General features: G+C 48.5%; 1 protein-coding gene and 1 long non-coding RNA gene across 11 annotated transcripts in view; one reads left to right on the plus strand and one right to left on the minus strand.

Moving 5' to 3' along the window:
• The first annotated feature begins 689 nt into the window (after window positions 1-689).
• On the plus strand, window positions 690-15,197 carry LOC105607883 (uncharacterized). Of its 2 annotated transcripts, XR_006055838.2 has the most exons (6): window positions 3,512-3,624; window positions 4,096-4,197; window positions 4,489-4,653; window positions 7,100-7,336; window positions 8,421-8,527; window positions 10,351-15,197. It is a non-coding gene; the product is annotated as an uncharacterized LOC105607883 (long non-coding RNA). The 2 variants fall into 2 exon arrangements; XR_009596041.1 differs by having other exon boundaries at window positions 690-3,624; window positions 4,489-15,197.
• The window catches only part of FRMD4A (FERM domain containing 4A), a 703,559-nt gene continuing 679,171 nt past the window's right edge, over window positions 2,227-26,614 (minus strand). For 8 of the 9 annotated variants that reach the window (XM_060397374.1, XM_060397375.1, XM_042230562.2 and 5 more), the window contains 6 exons: window positions 26,126-26,182; window positions 24,251-24,488; window positions 23,325-23,492; window positions 20,682-21,541; window positions 18,044-18,140; window positions 2,227-5,510 (listed from right to left, as the gene is read on the minus strand). In XM_060397374.1, coding sequence (XP_060253357.1) covers window positions 5,408-5,510; window positions 18,044-18,140; window positions 20,682-21,541; window positions 23,325-23,492; window positions 24,251-24,488; window positions 26,126-26,182 — 1,523 coding nt within the window. In that variant the 3' untranslated portion in view covers window positions 2,227-5,407. Of the gene's footprint in view, window positions 5,511-16,364; window positions 16,437-18,043; window positions 18,141-20,681; window positions 21,542-23,324; window positions 23,493-24,250; window positions 24,489-26,125; window positions 26,183-26,614 lie in introns of all 9 variants that reach the window. The other variant, XM_042230564.2, reaches the window with a different exon arrangement.

The raw sequence follows: 26,614 nt of genomic DNA on the forward strand, positions 1-26,614 counted from the left end.
CTGCCTCCACACTCACCACCTCTTCTTACCTTACTTGGAGGAAAGGTGTATCCCCACCTGTCACAGGCTGAATCTTCCACTGACCAACCGTGCTTTCTTCCAACCTTCTAATGTGTTACATAATTTATTATCTGTCTCCCTTCTCCCCCAAGAGAACAAGGGCAGGGATTTCACATCCATTTGGTTGGCTGCATATGCGACAAGGACAGGAGGTCATCATGGGTGAGTCCAAGGATTTGGGCCTGAGCCGTGGGAGACTGGAGGTGCCTCTAACTCGGCTGGACGAGGTCAGTGATGGAGCGGATTTGGAGGGCAGCTCAGAAATTCACTTCCAGACGTGTTAGCACACTAGACATTTGTGTGGAGCTGTTGAGTGGGCTGCAGGATGTGCACGTTTCAGAGAGGAGGTCCAGGGAGAAGTACAGATGCCCTTAGCACACAGATGACATTTTAAACCGTGGGCCGCTACAGGAAGTGTCTGCGCAGTGAAGCTTGAACTGAGCTCTGGGACACTCTAGCGCGTAGACCTCGGGGAGATGGAGTAAAAGCCATCAAGGAGCTGGACAGAAGCCCCAACTGTATTGAGGAGGAAAAACCAGAGGATGTCCTGTCCTGGATTCAAGTGACAAGAGTCTTTCCATGAAGGAAGCAGAGGGATCAGCCATGCCCAGTGTTGCTGGTAAGTCACCTTACAGAATTAAGAGAATTAACCACCTAAGAGAATTAACCCTTGCATGTGGAGTGTCATTCTTGACCTTGATAAGAGGGGTTTTGGTAGAGTGGGAGGAAGGGAAGCATTATTAGAAAGGGTTTGATGGAAAATAGGATGAATGGGTGAAAAAAGGAAACTACTTGCGTATGGGGATAAAGATTTATGGAGAGCAAAGTGGGTTTCTGATGAAAAAATAAATTTTGGTGCAGCTGCACATGGATGCACCTCATTAGCTAACCTGCTGACCTGCAGGTTCATCCTCGTGAATTGCAGTACAGGCCCTTCAGCTCTTACCTGGGTAGATACTGACTGTGCTGGGAGTGGGACGCTGTGCAAGGCAGCGAGGTCGTGCCTCTGTCCGGTCAGCTTGTCTCTGCTGTCTCACCAGGCAGCCTCTTGAACGAGAGATCCCTGAGGGATTCCACTGACACACTTGCTTATCTCCTATCTACCGGACTTGTTTTACCTTCTTCCATTAGATGCAGAGGACCTGGGATCACTGCAGAAGATGCAGTGAAAGGCTGACTTCAGCTGTGGCCACTGCCTGCTGGCTGACCCCCATCAGGGCTTCTCTGATATTCCTCTTTTTAGAGGAATTTCATGTCTGAGCTTGTTTGAACTGGTATTTTGGGAGTAAGACCTGGCTATTTTTAATGCTTTCTACAGGAACCAGCTATTTACTTTGTGTTCTCTAGTAACCAAAATAATGACTCTTTGGGATTGCCTTGTCACAGTGTAAGGGGAGTGTGTGTGTGTGTGTGTGTGTGTGTGTGTGTGTGTGTGTGTGTGTGTGTGAAAAGGGAAAGTTCCATCTTCCTGTGGGTTGGTTGCTTTCAGGTGATAGAGCTTAATAGGAGACAGTAGATTTATTTCCTGAGCAGCGACATGTTTACATGTAAAAGACTTATTAACAGAAGATCCTGTTTGTTGGAAATCAGTGTTGATTATCTTTTGATAGGAGGCCCTGGTAGCTTTGCCAAGGACACACAGGCTTCGGTGTAAGATGCTGTCCTGATGGGTTCGCTTCCAGACAGACGCACTTTGAGTCCGTTCTCAGTGGCTAGCTTCCCTTTTTGGGAGGGTTAGCCCACATTGGCGGCAGATGCTTCAGCCAGGCTGTCCATCCTGGAGTGCTTTTGCCTGTCAGATTTCTAGTTCTGTGCTAGTGAGGAGGTGCAGTGTGGGTTAGGGGGCCAGGGTGCGATGGCAGCAAAGGCTCCACTAAGTCAGCCCGTTACCGCTGTGTCCCTCAGTGCAGGGCTTTGTACCTGAGGGCCCAGCGGGCTCTTGCTTTGGTGATAGGATTTGGAGGGTGAGGGAAAGAGTCTGAGCTGTGGTACAGTGAACAGCAGTGGTAGGAAAGAGGTTGAGCTGCCTGCCCATCTCCTCAGTTGGCCTGTCAGAAAAGGAGCCCTATGAGGACACAGGCAACCGATTTACATACAGCTCCCCGGAGCGGGCGTAGGCATTGATCAGTCAGACACAAACAGAATGTCCAAGAGGCAGCTGAGATCTTTTCATTTTGAAAATGCTTTAATAAGTGTTGACAACACTGTTTTGCAAAATGTAAAGGTACTATACAAATTCTTAATACAAAAAGAATAAATTAAAAGCAGATTTCTTTTTAATTCTGCAACTTTGTCTACAACATACATCTTTGTCATTGATTACAGATGAACAGAATCCAGTAAAATCATCTTACATGCTCTACAAGTCAGTTTCAGGAGCAACCTAATCCTTTCCTCCCCATTATTAAACTAGAGTCCGTTTTACACAACTTGTAATAAACTATTGACATGAATGTATATGTAAAACTTTACACCTAGTTAATTAAGCAGTAACTGGTCATTTGATAGCACCTGGATGGGGTTTGCTCTATGAAGAACTAAACTAATACTGAATGAAAACAAAGTGGAATTTGAACAGTTTCAACACTCACCTGCATATAAGAAAATTAAAAAACCCACCTGTCTCACAACAAAGTGTGATGTAGGTGTTTTCACCAGCCTTCTGACTAAACAGGCAGTTTCTTACACGTATCCAGAGAATCCAATAGGGACTTTATATCAGACCAGGGTTTCGTATTTCATCTTAGTTTGCTTTAAAGAAATAGGGAAATACAAAGAGCTTGCCAGTGCTTGTGTACAATAACTGTATCACTTCCCACCACACTGATCATGAATCATGTCAGTCTCACAGGACCAACACTTTATGTACATCTTGTAGGAACACGAATGCAGCTCAACAGTAAAACCTGTTTTACTTAAACTCTGTCTTTGCTACCAGACTATAGGGATGTTTTTCTGAACTGTAATTCCACCTCCCTCCCCCACCTCCGCTCCTTTCTGCCTCCTGAATCCCAAACCCACGTGTTGAGAGAGAATTTTTGTCATTCCTTATCACCCAGCTGGGCTAAAGATCGAGTTGACTTCTAACTTGATTTCAAACTAGTGTCCATGTGTATGCCCTGTAGCCATAGAAGCTCGTCACCTCCTCTAGTTCCCTTTTTGACTTTTAACTCTGGCTCAGAGTTCAGTTTGATTATTTGTGCATCTTCTTTTGGGAGAAAGAATCTGGCCTCATAGAGACTTGTTTCCAAATGGGAAGGGAAAAAACTTGCTGTTTGTAACTCTTGACTGTCAAAAGTAAGAGCAACACTGCTCCCCCCATGTCAATCCCCAGAATCCTTTAATAACATTATCATCAATTTTATTTACCCTGCAGGGTCTACCCCCAGAGTGTTCTGTGAATATTACTCCCTTCCGCAAGCTGGTATCACCAACGCAGCCAAGGAGCCAGGCCCTGAACCGTCCTGACTGGCCCCAGCCTGCTTCGTGCCCCAGAGGAGTCCCACGGTGCTTCCCGAGCTGCAGCGGGTGAAATACTGTGGCTGTTGCGCTTTTAACCACTGAGTAAGTATCCATTCCTACCCTCCTGGTCTGGTAGAGTCTATTGTTATTCTTGGATTACATATACACTTAAAAAAAAAACAAAAAACTTTTCTTTTTACGCTAAAGCTAGCTTCAGTTCTGCTTACCCACAAATCTACAGCCAACCCAGCTCCTGTCTGGCTGTCCACTGCCTTTCCAATGGGAAGAGTCATTATAAGTGAGAAAAAAATTAATCCCACCCCCCTCCCCCCCGCCCCGCATCTCCCCCCACTTGCGCCAGGTAAGCACAGCGTCCCGTCTCTGTGGAGACCGTGTTTGTGCCATTTGAAACAAGCCAACTCAGAGTGTGCACTTGTTAGTATTAGAAAAGTATTTCGAGGCCTTTGAAGAAACAGATGGCTTTCCAGTTGTGTATTGAGCATAGCTCAACACACATGTAAACGGGCAGCTCCCACACACCTGTTTTCTCTCTTCCTTTTTTGGTATCTGCAGACCAATGTGATAATTAAGGTAGCTGATGGTGTCACAGGCATCCGGGCCCTCTGGGAGCTGATTATTTTTTCAACCCTGCTCTGCCTGCCAGCTAGTAGACACGTGAGTACAATCTTCCTATCTAAGGGCATAGTTGGGTTCTTGGAAGAAGTGACACATTGGTCACCGGGTGCGGAGAGACGTCGGATCTGAGCTCTGTCACACAAGTGCTAACAAACAGAAAATGGGCCATGACAGGTAAATACTTTAATGGATTGTAATGTGCTTTTTTCCCTTGGCTTCCCATAAAAAATAAAATGAAACACCTTGTGCGAAAAAATAGGATACATTTTTACTGGTTGTTTTAATGAGAGAGAACCACTTTTGGCAACCATCACCTTATGCTTCCTACAGATCCCCAGAAGAAAGCAGCTCTGTGTCTTGGACTGAGCCCCCATGCAGACTGGGGCCGAGTGGACTCTCTGTTGCTCCCTACAGGGCTGTTCTTCGTGGCCAAGCTCGTGGAGATCCAAGTCAGCAATGCTAGCTGGGGGCTCTCCAACTTGCCCATCACATTGGGTGAGTTTTCAGGCTCTCGGTGGAGAGGGAGGTGAATGTTCAGGGAAGGGTTACAGAGGGGGACACGTCACAGATGGTCGACTTCCACGTGTGGGATGTGGTAGCAGTTGAGGATTTAAGAGATTTCATTGCAGAAGGAATGTCTTCCTCTTGGGCCCTCTTAATTTTTGTGTGTGTGTTTTTTTTAAATCTTTGGCAGCATAGAACTGATTGTGATCCTCGGATGCATCTCTGACGTGTTCAGCTTCCTGTTTCCGTTCTTCCCCTCCCCCAACAGCCACTTCTCCTAGGAAATATTTCAGCTGAATAGTCCCCTGAGGCAGCCTCTTCACAACATGCTTGGATGGCCTACAGGTGGGCCTCGGCTTCCCTAGTCTTTCTGGATCACCCTGTACTAAGTCCCTTCCCTGGTCTCTCCAGTGCCACTGGTCCACAGGAATCCATGCCAACCAGCTTCCCCGCTGGTTCCTGGCCTGGGGGCTGTCACGGAGGGGTGGGGGGGCACCAAGATGCCATTGAGGACTGGTGCCTGGCTCTCTGGGCAAGAGAGCCAGGGGACACACAGTGGGACCGGAACCTTCCAGAATGTCTCCTCAGTCAGGTTTTTTGAGGGTGAGGGGTTGTGGAGACGGGAGAAAAAAAGTGCTGAGGGCTGAAGCTGGTGCAGGGAGACAGTGTGTCTGGGTAAGGCAAATGAGAGGCAGTGAGGTGATCTCAGAATGGCGGCGAGGCGGTCAGGTGGAGGCCGGCGGGCTCACACAAGGGTCCCGGGCTTGGCTTTTTCCTGCCCGTACCACTGGACATCAGCTAGGTCTGGATAGAGGGAGGAGTCCAGGAAACAGCTGTCACCGTAGCTCCTGCAGGGACCCAAGGAGAAGAGGAGACCGTTAGTGGGGAATGACACTTTGCAGCCTGCATTCAGAAGGACGTGTTCACAGGGCCTGCGACAGTGCTGTGCACAGCAGACTCTCAGGGACTGGAAACATCCTTGCCCGTCTGTGGAGGGAGAGGGAGCGACCATGCAGCAGTCCTCGGGCTCAGGTGCATGTGGGAATCACCCGGGAACCTTCGAAACACTCCTGTCCGGGCCCCGCTAGCTTAATTGGTCTGGGTGTGCCTGTGTGGCAGGAGCTTTCGAAGCCCCCAGGTGACTCTCTGTGCAGCCAAGGCCTAGAACCTCTTGGGCTGGAGTCCTTAGGATTCTTCTCGGGATAGTTGCTTGGTTTGTCCTCCTCAGACTCCAGGCATAACTAAGTTTACTAGATTTTTATTCTGTCCTGGTAGCACATTTGAAGTGGCAGGTTTCTCTGTAGTGAAACTGCAGTGATATTTTTGAATGGAGTCTTAAATGCTGTTTACTTGATAACATGTATTGTGTGATGATCAAAAAAGTGTTGAAAATATATAGGAAAGTGTACAGAAAGGCCGTTAAAGATTTTCAGGTACGTGTCACGATGCAGGTTGGGTGGAGGTACGGTCATCCGTGGGTACCTGGAGGGGATTGGGTCCAGGAGCCCCCTGGATCTCAAAGTCCAAGGCTGCTTGAGCCCCTGATGTACGGACAGTGGCCCCTTCATATCTGCGGTTCCTGCTCAGCAGATATGGAGGGCTGGCTGGCTGTGTATTTACTGGAAAAAATATCTGAGTGTAAGTGGACCTGTGCAGTTCACATCTGTGGTGTTCAAGGGTCAGCTGTAGTTCTTATGTATCAGGAGGCCATCACAGGGCTGTGTCAAAGCCCAGAACCATTACTTGGAATCATTCCTTGGAAAAACAGTCCCTCTGCACTCATCCTGAGCCAGCTCTTGCAGGGCAAGATGAAGATCACACCTCATCTCAGTGAATATAGGCCTGAATTTGCCCAGGAGGCTCCCAGAGGCTGGCTCAGAAAGGCAACCCTGGCACCTGAGGAGAGGGTTCCTGCCTTCCTCTCCTGTCCTGCTCCGCAGGCCCTGATGTGGGGACGGCTGACCTCCGCGCCTTGTACGGAAGCAGCCGTAGGCAGGATGGCCTGGATCACCTCTTGTGCTTTCCCTTCGTGCTGAGCTTCTACTTCTAGTAACTCCAGAGAGTTCACTTGTGCTGATTCCAAACCTGCAGGCCTCTAACCTCAGCCTTCGGTTTTGAGTAACATTCCTGTGAGTGACATTGGTCGGGGCTTCTCGGTTAGTAGGTCTGGGTGGTGTTCAGGCTGGATTTTTGAGTTTGACCTCCCAGAGCACATGCTGCTGGGGGTAGAAACACCTGTCTGGAAACAGCAAAATGTCAGAAGAGGATCTCTCCCCTTGCCCACTGCTGACCCTTCCCATGCCCAGTGCTGGGGCAGGAGGAGATGCAGACAACAGTGGGTTTAAGAGCATCTTACACACAATGTCGTATCCCAGTTTATGACTGAGAATAAGCCATTATCACCATTTTTCTGTTTGATTTTCTGTCATTTTTCTAGGAACAAGGGGATGAAGGCATTCTGGATTTTGTGAAGGTTTCTCATCTGGCTTTTTTAAAAAACCCATCAATGCGGCAAGACCCAAGGCCTCTGGGAGCATTCTGTGGCCTTTAAAGAGAGTCCTGTGCCTGGATCCCCTGAAATGTATGCTGGAGTTAATATGCTGAAAGGTGGCTTCAGAAGCAAAGTGACACCAAGGTCCTCAATTCTGGAACTGGCCATCATCACTGTCTTCAGGTGATAAGTGGCTGACTCCATCACACCCACCCTGTACACTCTCCTCCTGACACAACTGACCTTACCGTTGTGCCTGAGACTTTCCATGGCAGAAGGTGGTTGGACCCCACGTGGACATATGCTGTTTACCGTGGGGGGGGGGGGGGGCGAGCCCTCTCTCTCTGTGTTGATCTGGTGGTGCCCTCCACCAGTGTGTCCGCCCTACCCTCACTGAGGGGAGCCAAGTGGCCCAGGGGCACCAGTGGAGTCCTCTAACCCCAGTCACTGGTCAGAGATGGGCAAGTGACTGAGTGTGGACAAGTGGCTTTCTCAGTACAAGGCTGACTACTTCCTCCTGAGGAGGTGACCACCAGGGGCAGGAAGGAAAGGCAGAGATGAAAAGAGAACCGGCAAGCTCCTTGTTTGCCCTTAGCCGCGAGGCAGGTGCTATTATGCAAAACCCTCTAGTTTGTAAAAGAACATGCTTACATGCTAAGTTGGTTACTGTGCCCTCCCCTCCAGGGGATCTTCCTGACCCAGGGATCGAACCCATGTCTCTTAAATCTCCTGTGGTGGCAGGTGGGTTCCTTACCACTAGCACCACCTGGGAAGCCCTTATAAAAGAACAGTTGGGTCCAAGTCATGTTTCTGGAAGCTGGAATAAATTAAGGTTAGCTGCTCAGTTGTGGAGAACACACTTAAGGCTTTTCATTCACCTAAGCTCCCCATACCCTTGCTTCTCTTTTTTTCCTTCTGATAAGAATTACCTCCCTGAAGTTTCTAAGAGCTAGCCTGGGTTAGAGTTCCTGGAGGAGACCAGGTGGAACATTCCCATCTCAAAGGCACCGGAAAAGAATGGGAGTTCCTCCAAGAAGGACTTTCCTTTCCTAAATCCAGGTCTTTTACAGTGTCTGCACCTCCCCCCTTTTGAGATGAAGAGGGGTTGCCTGGGGATTGATAAAAGGTTGGTTGAGCTTTGCTTCCTGTTCTTGTAGAGACTAGGTTTGTAAGACAGGACTGTTTCTAATTCCCCAAGGAATTGGTTGCAACTTGAATGAATGAAGCCAACAGGATTTTTACTTAGTTGAATTTTTTTTTTTAACAGCGGTGACAGCCTTGGGATCCCAAGAGGACTTCAGAGTCCAAGATTCCTCTGTTTTGGGTTCTCTCCAACTTTATTCTGGATTTGGACAAAGACAGATTGTCCTTCTGGTGAGTACTTTTTTAGTTTCTGAATTAGAGTGCACTTGGTTTACATTTAAACATGTAGTTTTTCTGAGAGAAAAAACAAAAATTGGAGGGCATGGGTCAAGCACCTGATGAGAGACAACCATCTCCAGAGCCCAGGCTCCCAGATAGGAAAATGTGGTCACGGCCCAGAAGGGGCACAAGGTCACTGGCCACCTGCAAGAAAATTGAGTGTATTGAGGAAGCCCTGGTCAGGGGTCTTGACATACAGGGCACCCGGCCATCTACCAAGAAAAGGACGTATCCTTGAGAGACAGACTGTCAGACCCGAGTCCTGGCCCTCAGTTTACCCCCGAGGCTGTCGAGGATTTTCTCTGCTCTAGGAAAAACTCCACAAATGGATCCCAGTCACCTAAATGTTTTAGGAGTGCCCTCCCCCCCACCACCTTAGGAACTACCCCCAGCAGTTTTATGTTAAAAAACATTGTGGTCTCTCCACTTGCACATGGACTGCTCTTACTGAAGATAAACTAGAATAAGGGCGGTCACCAGGAGGAATGTTCTTGTTACACAAGATTGTTCACTTCAGGAGTCCACATCAAACAAGTGGAGTGGGATGCCTAGTTTAGTCGGTATGATAAAGCTTGCAAAAAGCTTCAAAATTCCCAAATAGCTTCACTGAAACTCACTGCAAAAGGCTAATAAAAAACTTAAAGACACAAGAGATACCTAAAGTAAGAGTAAAACTTTAACTCCTCCCACTCCCCTCTATCCTCCTGGATTCATTCCGCTTGTCCTCTGTCTGCATTCTCTCTCCACTCTGAAGAGACTGCGAGATTGTAACAAAAGCCTGTCAAGTTAGTGCTTGTACAGACACCCCTAAATCTATCCCCACCCCCTGGGGAACCACCCCACCCCGACACCCTGGGCTCTCCCAGGGTTGATGGGACTTCATGGGATTCTCCTGTAACTGCTTCCAGTTATTCCCTTCCAAAGCCAAGGGGAAACTAATAATAAAATTAATGGAAAACCTTGCAGAATCTCAGTAGCTAGTGAAGCTACACTCTAAACGCCACTTGTTCCAGAGCCTGCAGATGGGATCCTGGTCAGTCCAGCAGACAACAGCCAGGGTGAGCATCCTGACCAGAGTCAGTTCTCCCGAATCTGCCTGCCACGGCCAGCTGAGAGAGAAAGGTGAACTTTCACATCCCTCCCTTTCCAAATCCAGACACACTGATTGATCTTTTCTCTCTCAGGGGCCATTCAGGTTGGGCGAATACCACAGAAATGTAAATTGCACCCGTCTGTAGCTGAGGTCCTGCCTGATGGGTGCCAGCCCTTAGGGGGAACGGAGTCTTCCCTTTTGGTTATGGGAGTGGCTCTGGATCTGGGAGGGTGGTATCCTTGGCACCCTCTTTGGGAATGCCTCTTGCGTCCATGAGGTCTTTCAGTATGGCCAGGAATATTTATTGTTTGTCCTCCTGACAAGATATTTAAAAGGTTGTTTAAATGGCTCTATGGTCTGATATTCAGAGCCTATTGGGGATAAAGTTCCTAAGTCAAAATGGAACTGTGTACCCAGAGGGAAAGAAAAACATTGCAAAGACAAAGCTCTAAATCTGGAGCATAGGAATCTTTTGAATTCCATCATAGTCAATCTTCATGATCTAAAGAAGCAAACAGAAGATGATATAGTTGGAGGCATGGGACAGCCTGTGATGTCATTCACAGTGCAACCTGTCCTTTGTCTTATAAACCTGGTCTTTACAAAAATAGAAACGCAGGTTTAGAAGCAAATCAAAGGCCACCTATTCTATCAATCTCCAAACATACTCTTTTCACTTCAGAATGCTTGCAGACATTGTAAAAGATCTGAATTTAAGAAAGAAAAGTCCTTGAAGGAACTCCCATTTTGAGCAGGTAAGTTTAACTTACTCCAATGTCCAGAAACAGGATTTGGATAAAACAGTTCTTCTATAAACTAGCAAGTTCTGCTTTACTGTACCTGTCTCAAGGCTAAAATTTTAAAACCAAAGCTTCCCGACCTCTGCATCTGTCTGTATGTTTGTGTATGTACATGGTAGGTTTGTAATGTGTTTCTGCCTCTGATGGGTACTGTATAATCAGTTTGTAAAAAATGCATCTAATTGGCTTAAAGAAAAATGATTATCAAATGAAGTATTCTAAAACTCAGAAATTTTCAAATTCACATCATATGGGATAAATCAAGAGCTATCTTATGTTTGTTGGTTTGATCAAAGTAGGTGTGTTAAATATTGATATAATGCAGACATAATTTTGATTCTACCTGTGTTTACTAGTCAAATAAGTTCATGTTATCTTGGTTATAAAATGTGTCCATAAAAAGATAAGACATTGGCTAGCTGTTTAATGGCTAGAGAAAATTTCTAATTAAACATAATTGTTAACAACGAATAAACAAACGGAGAAATACGTATTGGTCATGAGCTGTATGTTTTTCTCTGGGTAGAAGCGTTTTCCTGTTGATAAGCAGCTGCCTCTTTTGTAGCAAAGAAATGACTTCAAAACATCCTCCCTGTGTGGGGCACAGTGACTGAGACTCACTTCACTGGCACAGCCTAAGAACTCTGCAGAGCCCCTGCTTCTGCTGTACAGGCTGCCTCCAGGACAGGACAGAAGACTGGTGACATCACTAAAACTCAGTGAGGAGGTGCCCAAGGTGCTGTCCCTGGGCCTTCTGAATCTAAGGGCCCCTGCCTTCGGAAAACAGAGGCTCACTCCCTCTGCCTCATTCTCCGCACTCTGACCCTCACATTACCCAGCAGAACCTATCAAAAAATTGCTGGTCATCTATTGTCAGTTCCTCCTCAGGTTGAAGAAACGTACGCTGAACAAGATTACAACCTGCCACTGACACCACTCGTCCACTACTTGCTGGAGAAGATGTCCACTGAAAAAGACACCAGCTGAAGGACTCCTGCTCCTCTCCTGGGAAATGACCTTTTCTGGTACTGCTTACCAGTCCCTGCACAGCTAAGCCTGAAAACCTCTGTCCCACCTACAAGGAGTCACAGGACCTGACTGGACAGCAGAGCCATCTGCGATCTCAGCCTCAGGCTTTCCTGGCAGCAGAAGCAGATGACGTGGACAGCGGTCCCCAGATGCCGGGCCAGGCCTGCGTAACCTGATTTCTACCACTGTTCTCCTTTACTATGAAATTCATGGCGGGGCGGGGGAGGGGGGTTATTAACACATTATTGACCAGAGACATATCAATACACTTTTAGAGGGTGACACAATTAATATCACCGTGAGAAACTGTTAGAGCTTAAAATTGATCAAGGGTTCATTATAAAACTTGTGATCATCGTGATCACATTTTGCTCTGTTAGGTTTCTGTTCCCACCTTGTGTATAAGTGTGACATTTTAAAAAATGACACATTGCAAAATTTTGAGTGAAGAATTTTATGCAGGTATTTCCTCTGATTGTCCAAGTGACATATATACTAGTGTCTTGAAAGATGGTAGTTCTTCAGAATATAGTTCTGATTCAGACATTTAATTAGACCAACAAGGAGACAAAAAACCTGAGTGATTGATTCTGATAAAGAAAGTGAACATGAAACTCACAGTGCTGGAGAATGCTCCTTTGCTTCTACAGAAGAGTGGATGGAAGGCAACATTGCATGAAAATTAGAAGACTTTACAGGTGTGTCAGATGTAATAACCCATAAAGTGTTAGTGACACAACAGTTTTTGGCCAGCCAGGTCACCAGCCACAAGCATTAGTTTCTGCAAAACTCCCCTGGTCAATAATGAGTTAACCAGACTCCTCCACGTACCCATTTTCTCTTCTGTTTGCCTGCTTCTGTTGCTCCCTGATCAGGAGGATAACGCCTTGCCTGTGTCTCCCGGGTGACTGACTGCCCAGGGAAGAGACCTTTCAGACTCTGGATCTGCCATTTAAAACTCCAATCTGTCCATGATGTTGGCAACTTCCTGGTCTGCCTGTAACCTGATTTTTCCCCTATCCTTAGTGCGATCATACACACCGATGTCAACTACAAAGTTAAAACTTTTGCAGCCAAGCTTCCCGGTGCCTCTTTTTACCTTTCTCTGATTAGAACTCAGCTTGCCCAAGTTGACACACACATCTTGTCAACTGTAGTACCGTTGTACCCCATTTCCTTACGGTTATCTTAAATCAGACTTCAGAGGATCTCTTACCTTATGAAAAATGTTATACTAATTAGTTTTATTGTTTAGGTACACAGGACACATTGTCAACTAACTGATGATAGACCTTTTTAGGTTATTTGTATGGATGCATGTTATTAATATAATTAAGTACTCTAGAAATTGTGTGAAATTTCTAGAAATCTATCTTGGTATAATGTTATCAATCATAATTCTGGTCATCTTAAAATGCTGTGTATCACATATCTGGAGAAAAACATCTGTAAGGACACACGCACCCCAGTGTTCACTGTAACACTGTTTATAACAGCCAAGACAAGGAAGCACCCTAAGTGTCTATCAACAGGGGAACAACATACACACAATGGGCTATTACTCTGCCCTTAAAAAGAGGGAAGTAATGCCATTTGCAGCAACATGGATGGACCTAGAGATTGTCACACTGAGTGAAGTAAGCCAGACAGAGAAGGAGAAATATCCTATGACATCCCTTATGTGTGGAATCTAAAATCAAATGGTAACAAATGAACTTACTTGGAAAACAGAAATAGATTCACAGACTCAGACTCACAGGTCGCCAAGGGGGCGGGATAGATAGGGAGTTTGGGATGGACACGGACACACTGTCCATCAGTGTGGACATGTACACAACATCCATCACACAATATGACCAACAAGGACCTACTGTGCTGCACAGGGAGCTCTGCTCAGTGTCACGTGGCAGCCTGGATGGGAGGGGTTTGGGGAGAATGGATACATGTAGTATATGTATGGCTGAGTCCCTTTGCTGTCCGCCTGAAACTATCACAACATTGTTAATTTGAGCATTTTTAAGTTATTTACAGACAGATCTTTTACCCTAATGCTTTTGCAGAAGTGAGATTCATGGAAAGTAACCTACCATGAGCTCTTGATGGCCACATGGCTGCCCAATCACAAGGCATCAAACCTTGGGTAGAGACGTTACAACAGATGAAGGCTCCACCTACCTTCTGGCCCCTCCCCTCCTGTGCAAAAGCTGGCAATCTCAAACCAAACTGACTAGGGAGAGAAGTGGCCACCACAGAGGTAAGACTGCTTCCTCCCAAAATGTCAGATCAAGGACATTTCTTTCCATTCCTCCTTCACTCTCTGACCCTCCTTTTCCTAACTGTTACCCTGTGAAGGTTTTTTATGATTCTTCTGTCCATTCTTCTGCTTTGGAGAGAGAATGCCATTGTCCCCACATCTCAGACCACTGCAAAGGGGGACAAATCCAAACCTCCAGACGACTGTTTGAATGATTAACACTATGATGCTGGTGACCACGTACTTGTGCCCATCACAGCTCCTCCCTGATTTCCAGGGCCTTGGTTTCTCTGGAGAAGCTCAGCCAGTCCCACTCCTTAGCCCGGGGGTCTGCTTTCCTATCTCTGGTTATCGACTCAGGGAACCTTGCATCCAGGCTGTGTACAGAGAAAGCGACACGGGCAAGGGAGACCAGAATAAAGCCACCTGTGCTGTCTACAGACCCTTCCCTTTTACTGGCTTCCAGGGCTTCACCTTCCAAGTCCCGAGCCACAGACTCAACACGAATTCCCAGGCAGGAGTCAGATATTTCAAAATTTGCTTTCTTTGGCAGATCCCTCATCCCCTGGCCAAGAGCTGATGCAAAGGAGGCCACGATCAGCAATCTCTCCTTACCTCCTGAAGATACTGCAGACCCTGCTGGTAAAGCAACAGCTGCCCAATAAAAAATCTAGACTGACCAGAGTTGTTCCTGATGAGACAAGCCTCTGACAGCCTCTAGTTGAGCAAGGAGCTGTCTGTGCTGTGACCCACACCCCTGTACCTGGATCGACATTTCGCGGGAAGGGGAGACTCAGCCACAGAAGACTACTGAACAAGCCCAGCACTTTCTTAGGCCAGCAGCCCAACCAACACAGTCGTTCTCTGGGGGTCATTCTGGTTACAAGAGTAGTCACCGTAGGGTGCTGTGTTCTCTCAAAACCTTTAAATACAGCTTTGCAGCCACAGGCAGCCAAGCACATGCTCTCCCTCGAACAGAACATCAGAAAAGGAAAAGAATGACTGACTGAAAGAATGTGAACCCAATGTCATGACCTGTGAAGACCACACAGAGATTCAGCAAAAAGCCGGTAAGAACCCCAGAGCCATAGCTGGGGGTAGCCCTACTGCCTTACATTTGGATCATTTGGATGAAAAGGGGAGAACTGTTAAAAACAGCAGACCCGAAATGCAGTTGTATAGGCTAAGCTCCACGTCATCACACCGAGACTTGACTTTACAGTTTCAGCTCCCCCAGGAATGGAATCCCCCAATCCACACGATGACAACGTCACCTGCCAGACACCTGCTGTCCCCGCCTGCCTCTTCACCTGGTGTAACTGCCTGTGCTTGCCTACACGTCTCTGCCTTTTGTGCAGCATCTCGGAGCTCCTTGCTTTCTGCTGGACTGGAAGCTCCTTGATTCACAAATCACTGAAATAAAGCCAGTAGGATCTTTCAAATTTACTCAGTTGAATTCTGTTCTTTAATACCACCTTCCTCGCAAAGGCTAAGCCCGTTTTCCGAATTCCCCCATCTGTCAGCTCAGGGCATCTGCAGCAAAAGTTGTTCTTTGTCTCTCCTTCTGTTGAGGGTTTGCCCCACCCTATTTTTCAGACTGAGCTCTAGCTCTTTCTCTACAGCAAAAAGGCACTCTCTTGTTCCCCCACACACCCCTGCTTGTTTCTACATCTGTGCTTTTGCCCTTGGAAGGGTGTTCCTCAGCCTCTGCCTGTCAAAGCCCCTGCTCCCACCCTGGGCCTTTGAAGCCAAGTTCACACAGCATCTCTAGAAATTCAGAGTTTTGAATACATAAGTGCTACAAGAGTTAGCACTGCCATCTTTTGATTGAGTAAACTTACCATTCGGAAGTGGCTTTAAAAGAAGCTGTATCATTATCTTCTTAGTTAACCCTTGAAATGCTATTAACTTAAATACTTTGTCACCCTTTAAGAATAGGAACCAGACCAAGTGTTCACATTTTTATGCCCACTGAAGCAGGGCTTTGCAAATTCCAACATGCAGGTGATTCACCCAGGGGTCCTGTTAAAATGCAGATTTGAATTCTGTAGGTCCAAGAGTCTACCTTCTAACAAACTCCTGGCTGACATGGGGGACAAGGCTTGTCTGTGGACCCCATGCTGGAATGCACAGCATTTGGTAGAGTAGACAGCTGTCACTAAAAAACACTGGGAGGAACTCATGGGTGATAGATGCTTCTAGACCAACTCAGTCTGCCCCTGGTGTTTTGAGATGTAAACTGCACGATGCTATTCTTTTCAACAAACACTGGTTACTAAAAGCAGCAAAAGATTCTACAAGTATCTGCATGTACAAAGAGCCCAGGAAGGTCTAAAACACACTTTGAGGTCTTTTTGGGGAAGGAGCGGTGGGAATATCTAACATCTAATCTATATCTAACATCAGGGATGTAGAAACAGACACATAAACATCGAGTCCCACATGTGTCTAGAGATAGGACATGAAGATGACAGCTTCCACACCACTCAGATGTTTCCCCCTGGAAATTATGATCCATACGAGCAAAGGCAACTCCCGCACCACATGTGAGATCTCCGACTCATGAGCAGGGAAGGGGGAGGGCTGGAAGAACAACACGTTCCCTTACGATACCTCTATTCATCAGTACTTTGGTGGGCTGGAGACTCGGACCCATCCATAATGGGTGAGTTTTCTGTCGCTTCTCTGAACCAAGGAAAGCAGGAAAAGGAAGAGAAGAGAGGGCATGTTAAAGAGAGGAACTGACAGACATGATGAGTAGCTTATCAATACACTGCAAAGCCCAGCTGACTGCACCCAAGTGTTAGTGACAAACAGGATAGTTTCAACCCCGTGCACGACTCAAAGATCACTTTGGTTTTGTTAGGAAGGCTGCCAGACTTTGGCACTTTCTCATTTTCTTATCACATCAGAGAATAGTTATTCTTCATTAATGATAATTCAACCCAATCTGATAAAAGAGCTTAAGGACCAACCAAACATTTTTTGTTTCAAATTGGTCTCGGGTCCTCACTAGCTGTGTGTGATCAAACATAGGCAGCCACCCAGACCCACTCCAGGGTAAAGGTGCTCCTAAGCTCCACAGCCTGCTGTCAGTCAAGTGGCAGTCATACATTTGGAGCAGGTGAGACTGGGTGTGACCCAGAAAATGTGGAGGAGCCGGACAGACGCCCTGAAATCAGAAAGTCCTTACTTGAGGTGAGAAGGCTTGGTCAGTGGAGGTACAGTATACACAAAAGGTCACTCTTATGGATCTGTCTCTTGAAACTCTTGGGCCCGAAGCCTTGCAGCAGCTGCCTGACCACAGGAGCTAGAGCTGGGGTGCAGATGGTACGTAAGGAAGTGTTATAAGGTGTGTAGTAAGGACAGTGGGTAGCTGCTGCCCAACAGACCAGTGAGAGTGGACAGGGAACCCTGGCAGCTGAGACTACAGGCTCTTAATTCAAGAGGAGTAAGAGGCGGCGTGGGGTGGTTCAGTGACATCATCGGAATCCCCTGGAGGGCTTATCACCACACTGACTGCCAGCGTCCTCCACCCTTGACTTAGGTTCTGACTCAGTGGGTCACTGATGGACCCGAGATGTTTGTGCATTTCTAACAGTACCCCAGGTGATGCTTATGCTGCTCGTCTGGGTACTGCATTTTAAGAACCACTGGCTTAGTGGAAAAGACAAGGCTTTGGTTTGGGGTAACGGAGTGCAGGGCTGAAATCCCAGGGTCATCCAACTGTGTAAGATGAAAAGACACTTACTTTCTCTGAGCCTCATCTATAGAACAGAAAAAAGCCTGGATACTTCCCTTACAAAGTTGCAGTAAGGATTACATAAGCTGATATAGGTTAGAAGAAGCTCCTGGTCTTTGAGTACACAGCAAGTACTCAATCTTAACCCTCCTGTCAAACACTAAGACAAAGCCTGGCTTAAAATCACTAGAGATAAATGTGCAGAAACTGAAAAATGTCTGCCAAACACAGACATCTGGTCAAACAAGTGCACTCACCTCCTCCACATTTTTGGGATTATCACCAACTTTGAAAGAGAGTAGAGAGAATCAGCTGAATAAAGAGACCATGCTGGAAGGGGTGGGGGTGACGAGGTACTAGCAGGGCCTGGGGCCTCCCCGGAGAGGAGGGAGCTTCCCAGTGCCGTCCGTCATTCCCAGGACATCGTTCTTCTGCTGACACACTCTCTGTTACTAGGATCTTATACCTGCTATCCTCTAACCCACAGAGAAGGCTGAGGAGGGTTCCAGAACCTGGGAGGGAGAATCAGAGGTCTGCCAAGGGAACTCACCCGGTCTGCCAGGTTAGGATGTGGTGGGGGCTGCTGGGGGGCGTCGCTCCAATTTCACTCGACGGTGTTGAGCTTCTCTGGCTTTGAGGTAAGGCAGCTGCGTGTGGGTGGTGCAGAAAAAACAGGGGTCAGACCCAGGGGAGTGGAGGAGCTTCCTTCCAGAGATGCTCCCAGGACCTGCTGCAGGGTCCTGATGGGAAAACATCGGCCCCTCTCCCCACATTTGGCCAATACGTTTTCTCTCCTGAGCCATTCTAGCTCCATGTGGGTCGAGCTCGCCTGGGATTCCAGGTCCCCTGCTTTGCCATTGGGAAGTGGCCACAAGGATGGTGACAGTCCCCACAGTCCTCAGAGGGGGCCCTGGGCTGACCTAGTGCAGCATGACTGATTTCTCCGGACACCAGCGAGATACGCCCCAGGGAGTTTCCACATGTGGCCCCAAGGTTAAAACTCTTCATTACACAGAATCGAGAACCTCCAGAAAGGTTCTCAGAGCTTGCCGTCTCTGCTGTTTCAGGCTTGTCATTTACCATATTTAGGACACTTCAAATGGGGCAGGGCTTTTCAGAGCTCATCCAAGTTTGACTACTAGGAGCTTATTGATAGGGACAGGATTTTCTTAGTTGGGAAAACTCACTAGGAAGCAAATCCTACTTAAATGCATCCCTTTGCTCCCTTGGGAGGCAATCTTTTTTATTAGGAAAGGTCAGATACAGCTTCCTAGAATTTTTAGCTTAAAATATGTTTCAAAAGATTTATCGAATCTGTTCAGATAAAGCAAATCTACTAGAAAAGCACTACAATTCTGACAGAATATAAACACTCCTGACCTGTCCAACCAAGGCTTCTCCTAATAGGGTCACAGGGAAACACGCTCTTTAAATGCTCAGTTCAGTCGCTCAGTTGTGTCTGACTCTTTGCAACCCCATGAACTGCAGCACTCCAGGCCTCTCTGTCCATCACCAACTCCCGGAGTTCACTCAAACTCATGTGCATCGAGTCGGTGATGCCATCCAGCCAGCTCATCCTCTGTTGTCCCCTTCTCCTCCTGCCCCCAATCCCACCCAGCATCAGAGTCTTTTCCAATGAGTCAGCTCTTCGCATGAGGTGCAATTATTCTCAAAATCCTCCTAAGAAGTTGATGGCAAATGTCACTGGGCTGATTTGACAGATGACAGAGGCATCTGAAGAAGCTTTTAGGACACTGAAGTCCATGGTTCTCTCACAATGGCTTGAACCATGTTTATTCTTGTCTCTGAAATTTGTCATTTGGCCGATGAACCTTAATACATGAGTCAGTGGGGTGCTGGGGAGAGGATGTAGGAGCCCTGTGGCCTGGTATACCCAGAAGCCGGCCGGGCCTTCCTCTTTGCCCTGCCCTTCCTAGGCCCCAAGCATCTCCTTCAGTTCCCCAAAGAGGGACCCCTCGTTTTCCTTAAGATCACTCCTCTTTCCCTGGGTTTTTGCCCTTACTTATCCTTCTTTCCAGTCCCAAGTTATATACTGACTTGGACTTCCTTCCCTTTGTTGCTGATGTCTTACTCTGAGAATCATTTTTTATTATGTCTCAAAGTCCTCCCCTGTTTTCTTTCCTACAGCCAGGGGAATGCAGTTGCTCTCTTTTTCAAATTGGCATTATCAGGCGATTCAAGAATGAGCAGCACCCATCCACCAACTAGAAAGGTGCTCTTATCACTACAATCTCCCCCCTCTTTGTGGAAACTGAGATAACCTACACAAGCTCGTGTGTGCAGGTGCTGAGAACCGCTCAGGGATGTGGAGAAGGCAGGACACATCCTGGCTGTTGTTACCATTATTCTTTCTTGGAGATGGAGAGGGGAAAGTAATGTAACTGAAGGGGGAGGATGGTTTCTTCCATTTTTTCACTGGATTTGGTACTGCTTAACGCCCAAGTACAAGAATATAAGGTAACCTTTCATCTGATGATGAAAAGGTGAAGGTGTAACCTCAGGGCATCAGAAGCACTTGACAAAAATTACTTTGGTTAGATCATAACATCACTGGAAAGGGATACTGAGGTGCAGTCAGGAGTTCCATGAAGTCATTGGGGAACTCAGGCAGAACTGCACTTCTTTCTGCAGCCAGTCTGCCCCACCTGGGGGGCGGAGGACACTGGCCGAATCTCAGGGCCTCAGGACCAAGCATCGCCTGGAGGGAGCTCTCCTCTGCAAGTGTGCCGCTCAACTCTCTACCGCCAAATCCCTTCACCAGGGCAAAGGCGCACCTTTGACTGGGCAAACCTGGAGACACGGACTTCACCACTTCCTGCATCTCTGTCCTTCCAAGGGGAAGTGGCTGGACGGGTGGATGGCACCAGAACTTAGGAAGCTGAAATGGGAGACTGTGCAGCCCGCTGTGGGTGGGCTAGGGTGTCGGATGCACCGCCCTACCCTCTCCAGGGTCTTCCTCCTTCGGCAAAACCAAGGGCAGAATGGAAGGGATGGGAAAGGAGGGGAACGAAGGTCTTGCACATCGCACAGCTAGGTTTCTAGAATTAACCATCTCTCCTTACTGCCAACTCTAAAAGCTGCACTCTCCACCGGTTCACAACCTGACCGATGATCAAGCATGCGCGCGCCCGGCCGCCGCGCCCTCCCAGTCCCCAGTCCCTCCTCACCTGACGTGGCCTTGCACATCTGGGGCATCCGGGTGACCCTGCTGTGCGCCACGAAGGTGCTCTGGGAGGAGGTGCTGTACTGGGAGCCGCTGTCCGAGGAGGTGGAGCTGGTGTGCGACAGGCGGCTGTGCTCCTTGTGCGAGGCGCTCGAGCGCTGGTACCACTGGCGCAGCTCGTCCGAGACGGCGGCGCGGCCGGCGCCCTTCTCAGGGGCGCCCTCGCGGCCCAGGGATGGAGTCCGCAAGATCTGCGAGCGCGAGGGCGTCAGGCGGCCCGCATCGCCCTCGTCGCCGCCGCGCCAGCTCTCCCGGAAGAGGCCCCCGGCCGTGTAGGAGTTGGAGGTCTTGAACTGCGCCTTGACGCTGTAGTGGCCTTCCTGGTCGCTCTCCAGGCTGCGCACCACCACCGGTGTGGCGCCGCCCTCCACGTACAGCGGGTACTCCTTGATGCGGTACTGCGAGCTCGGCTGGCTCTGGCTGTGCAGGTAGACGCCGTGGCCGCCGCCGCGCGCCGCTAGGTTGGGCATGCTCCCCGAGTTCGCCGCGCCCAGCGCGCCCGCCGCCCGCTGGCGCTGGCGCTGCCGCGCGCGCGCCTTGGACGGCGAGTCCTCGGCCAGCGTGGAGTAGTTGGCGTTCATCTGCGCCGGGTAGTAGTGCTCCGAGCTCGAGTGGCTGGTGCACGACGAACAGTCGTCCATGGGGTCCGAGCCGTTGCTGCTACGAGTCCGTGGAGTGTAGAAGTCGGGGCTCCCGGTGTCGTTCTCCGAGCCCAGGAGCTTGCCCTGGGACTCCAAGCTGGAGCTCCGGTGCCGAAAGTGCAGGGCCAGGCTGTGCAGCCTCGTGGGGCTGAGGTCCACCGACCTGCGGGGAGAGGACCAGCGAGGTGGGTCTGGGGGCGCCCGGGGGAAGGGGTTGGCGGCTCTGGGATCGCGGTTCGGGGCCTTCGGAAACTGAGTCCAAGAGCCGGTGCTTCCCAACCCTCCCAGGTGAAGGCAGGGCGAGAAGGGGACGGCTGGTCCCCAGGCCTCCGCTCTGATGTTTGATTTTGAATGGGCGGTGGGGTCAGAGACAGTGCCCAGGTGTTACTTCTGAAAAAAGCACGCCAATAGCCAGCGCCCCCACCGCCCCCGCCCCCGCTTTTTTTTTTTAAAGATGAGAAGAGAAGCTATAGACACAGCGAATCAAGATTATCCCCGTTTTAGCATTATGTTAAGCCGCTGAAATGCCATTTTAGTAGGTTAAAAAAAAAAAAAAAGCCTTGCAGAAACAGTCATATGGTTCCACCCAGTACTATTATGAAACCCATGTCAATAGATTTCTATTTCCCTGTGAACACCTGTGTAAAAAGGAAGACTGGTGGCACGTGGAACACTTAAAACTGAAAGAGGCAAATAAACACTTACTCCTCCACTACTTTGTTATAATCCATTCCACTTATTGGAGCCACACACTAAATATCCATCAATATGGCCATGGGGGCAGAGGGTAAGGACTCCACAGAAATTCACCATGGCTGGGTTAACCAAGTACATGAAGAGGCGAGTCCCAGCCGTGACTGTCACTCGGGGTAGACTGCGAAATCCCAATCATGTGGCCCTCTTTGACTCAGGCCTCAGTTTCCTCTCTGGTTCCACCCCCTACTTCCACTCAAGCTCATGGGAACATGCCAAGTATAAGCCTGAATCTGGCTCTTTGACCTTCTTGTTTCCTGAATATCCTTAGAGCTCACCACCCATCCCACCCACGTCTCTGCTCAAATGTCATCTTATTAGAGAAGCCTTCTCTGTTGGTTTCATTTAAATGATAATCTCTCCCTTCACTCTCTAGCTTCTTGCTTGCTCATTATTCTTCTCAACACTTATCACCGCTGACATTTCTTTACTGTGAACTCTCTTCCGACTAAAACATCAGTCTGATGGGAGCACGGTGTAGTCTTTTTTGTCCCCTGCACTGTGCCCAAGAATGGTACTTGGTACATAGATGCACTTGGTAAGTATCTGTTGTATGACTGAGTGAATGAATGAATGGATGGATGGATGGATGAGAGACTCTTGCCTGGAGAGCTCAGTTTTATCCTGTATAAATGGTTCACCACTTACAGCAGATAACACTATCTGTCCTTTGAACTACAGTGCCTATGAACTTAAGTATTAGAGAAAATTGAGTGATGGCTTTGATTTTGCCTCTTTTTAGGAAAAGAAGGTGGGATTCACTGAAAACTCACTTTTCCTTTTGCTGTTTAATTTACCGCCTGGGGCATTCAAGGAAGTCCAGGATAAATTTAGGCTTAAACTTAGGTACAAGGGGACCTCCTCTGGGCAAGGCTGTTCTGGTCCCTGCTAATCCAGCTCAAGTTCCCGCCTCCGCTCTTATTGGGAAAGCTCCTTCCATATCCACAGTGTCTGGGGGATTCTCCGACCCAGCTCCTGGTGCCCCATTGATGCAGACAGTGGGATATAATGTGTCTCTTGGCTCTTGGGGTCCTTCTGCTGCCAGCTTACTTTTTAATTCTGCTTCACTTACAGGAGAGCCTACCTCATCGGTCCAGTCCTGACTCTAGTTCACCAGTTACCTGGGCCAGTTGTGGGGCCAAATTTTTACAAAGGTGGGGATCTGGCCCATGGAGGGAGATGGGGAGACTCACCTCGTGGAATGCACGTAGTGGGGACTCCGGACGCGGAGGTCGGGTGTGGATGGCATGCTGCACTGCGAGTTCCAATGTGGGAGGCTGCGGATGGGGCTGGTCTGCAGGGAGCTGCTCCCGCCTCCCGCTTCTGCACAGCTCCCCGTGCTGGGGAAGCGCTTGTGGCTGCTGCAAACCAGAGGAGGCCACGCTGGTCACTGCCTGCCAGGACTGCCCCTTCTCCGAGGTTGCTGACTGTGGCCTCAGGACATCCCTTTCAGGGTCAGGGAAGTTTGCCCAGGACTCCCCCAGAAGTGGGTGGGCGTCCTTATCCCTTACCCTTCATGCCTTAGGGCAGTGTGAGATGAAGCCGCTGTTCTGTGAAGCCCCTGCCCTCAACCACAGCTTCTGTTTTCCATAAGACAAATATGTACCTGTCTGGGCACCCACTGGGAGTTTTACGGGGCATAATGAAGGGAAATGAGAAAAACAGAGAGACAGACAAAAACCCCCCTCTCCCATATCAGCTGAATAATGAACTGGTAACACACAGCTAAGATTACAGCTGTTTGGCTTTAGAATTTTGTTGGATGATGGTTTAGGGTTCTCAGCCACTTTGGGATTCTTATGTGTGGACGATCATTTGCCATTTCAGAATACTTCTGCCTATGATTTCCTAATTAATTCCAATGGAATTTAAGGACATTCAAGCAAGCTGCTGCCAACGTGGATTGTGAGCCAAAAACCCCAAATTTCCCTGCGAATGACAAATCTGTACCTCCAGCAGGTCGGCAGCAGAGGGCGCTGTGGCGCAGCCCTGCTAGAAGGCAGCCCAGGGGAGGCGCATGCAGGGTGCGGGGGACCCGAGACTCGCAGATGCTACTTAGCCCTTGGGTTCTGTCCAAGTGTGGACAGTGACTCCGTGTGGCCTTCCCGGCCCAGCTCACCTGGAGTGACTGTGCGAGGAACGTTTCTTGACCTTCTCGTAAGGCTCATCTAGCGAGGACTCGCTCCACATTTTGGGCTTTATGGGCGACTTGTCATAGTCATTGCGGTGATAGTGCATCTGCCTGAGTCCCTCCAGGGACTGTGGGGGAGGTGGCCGGTTGTGCGATGGTGGCCGAGGAGGGAGCCCCTTGTGAGGGGACTGTAAGGGGGACAGTGTGCTGGTGACCTGAGAGTCTTCTGCACCAAGACGGAAAAAAGAGTAGAAGTGAGCAAGGGGCAGCCTTCCCCCCTACCCCTGCAGGCTCCGCCCACCCCAATTCCACCCCCGCCATCGGAGGTCAGTGGACAGGAGCTGTGGTTCCGCTGTTTTACCCCTCAAATCAGTAAGGAAAATGCCCCTGGAAGGAGCTACCTGCGATGGGAGTGGGGGGCCCAAGTGATGCAGTCATGCCCCTTGGTAGGTCCAGGGTCTGGCACATGGGGAAGAAACTGACCCCACACAATGCTAAGGACAATCTATTCCTACCCCAGGTTCTCTTTACAGAGGAGTCTCCCTCAAGTGTTCCGCTTTCCTCCCCGGAAGACTGCAGTCCACAGAGGTCAAGACCAGCGCGGGATCTCTGATATTCAAAACATGGCCCCCACTCCCCTGCAATTCTGGCATTTCCTCCCACCCATGCAATGAATAAAAACATGATGATCTGACTGCAAATAGCAGGACCAAGACAACTGCGTAAGTACCCTGCCAGCTTCATCTCACATCAATGGCAACGAATATTATCCTTATAGTTATCATTATGACTAGGAGCAAGATCTTCCATGTTTTCTGTCTGAATCACCCCTTACCACCTTAAGTTTTCCTAAAGGGCAAAAAAATAAATAATTACCACTTAATACAATGGATTGGCCAAAAAAAATTTTTTTTTCCCCAAAAAGTTCTTACAGTAAAACCTGGATGACCTTTTTGGCCAGTCCCATATTTCCATGTCATTAATGCCCTGACCTCCCCAGGATGGGCTTAAATTCATGGGAACATTCTCTAATACGGTTCTGTGTTTGGAATTCCTTCTTCCCTGACTGGTGGTGGTGGTGGTGGTGATGGTGGGCTGGGGTTGGGGGGTGGTAGGTGTGCAATTGCTTCTAGTTTTGTAAGAATTTCCCAAGAAAATATCCTGAGAATCACCAGGTTTTTGGAGGTCAATGAGAAATAAGACGACAGCTTTCTAGGTGGCCAAGAGTCTAAAGGGACATCTTTCTTTCACTTTCACCATTTCTCAGGAAGGTATAGAGACTTGCTTTCTTCCGGCTGCCCGTAGGCTCTCCTAGCAGGTTTCAGTCTTTATGACCCAAACCAATGTCCACTTCTTTCCTCCAGAAATTATACTCAAAAGGAAACTATACATGGTGTTTAAATCATCTGTTCAGGTAAAAATGTGGTTTTGGCAACTAAAAAAGTCGAACACCATCCACTCACTTGGATAGCATCACCAACTCAATGGACACGAGTTTGAGCAAACTCCAGGAGACAGGGAAGCCTGGTGTGCTGCACTGCATGGAGTCACAAAGAGCTGGACATGACCAAACAACTCAAACCACTCACCATCACCTTAACTCTTACCTCTGGGCCCCAAGACATAATGAAATTCCAATAGGCATGTGTTTCTGTAGTGCCCACCCACTCTCAGCCAAATAGGTGACCGCTGAGAAGTGAAAGAATCACAGGGAACCCAGTGCCATCTTGATCCAGCTCCTGGCTTTCCATTGAGCTGTTTCAGACTACATATAGCTTAATCCCAGGCTATCTCAGGCTACATTCAGCTTAATCCCAGTTTAATCTATGCTCTGAGTTCTCAAGCAGGAAACAGACAACATACCATCTTCAAGAACAAGGGCATCTGACAGGGAACTGTCTTCACTGGCAATATTTCCATCTGGGAAGCCAAAAAGCATAAAAGTATGAGTTAAACACATGCCTTAGACAGAGCTCAATCGGTGAACATCGCTGAGTTTCCCACCATCCCATTTCTTTCTAATCAGAAAGAACCCATGAAACACAATCAAAATGCTGTTAGGCACTTCTTTTGACAGTCTCTGTGGTAGGTCATGACTCACCCTCCATCCCTGACACTGCAATGTGCCCGTTCTTTGTTTCACTGGCAACAGCAATACTGAGCAGCTTAATATCCAGCATAAAGGCCGCCTGGCCACATCATCGCCCCGGCCCATCTCAGGGCGCATTCCGACTCAACCCAAGGAAGTGGCCTGCTATTTATTCTACACACGCAAAACCAGGGTGAGGAGCTTGGTTTGGCTCATATGACAGTAAATGACTTCTCAATAAACTTCTTAAGCCATTAGCAGAC

Source organism: Ovis aries, chromosome 13, assembly GCF_016772045.2.
Source record: "Ovis aries strain OAR_USU_Benz2616 breed Rambouillet chromosome 13, ARS-UI_Ramb_v3.0, whole genome shotgun sequence".
NCBI classification, from domain to species: Eukaryota; Metazoa; Chordata; class Mammalia; order Artiodactyla; family Bovidae; genus Ovis; species Ovis aries.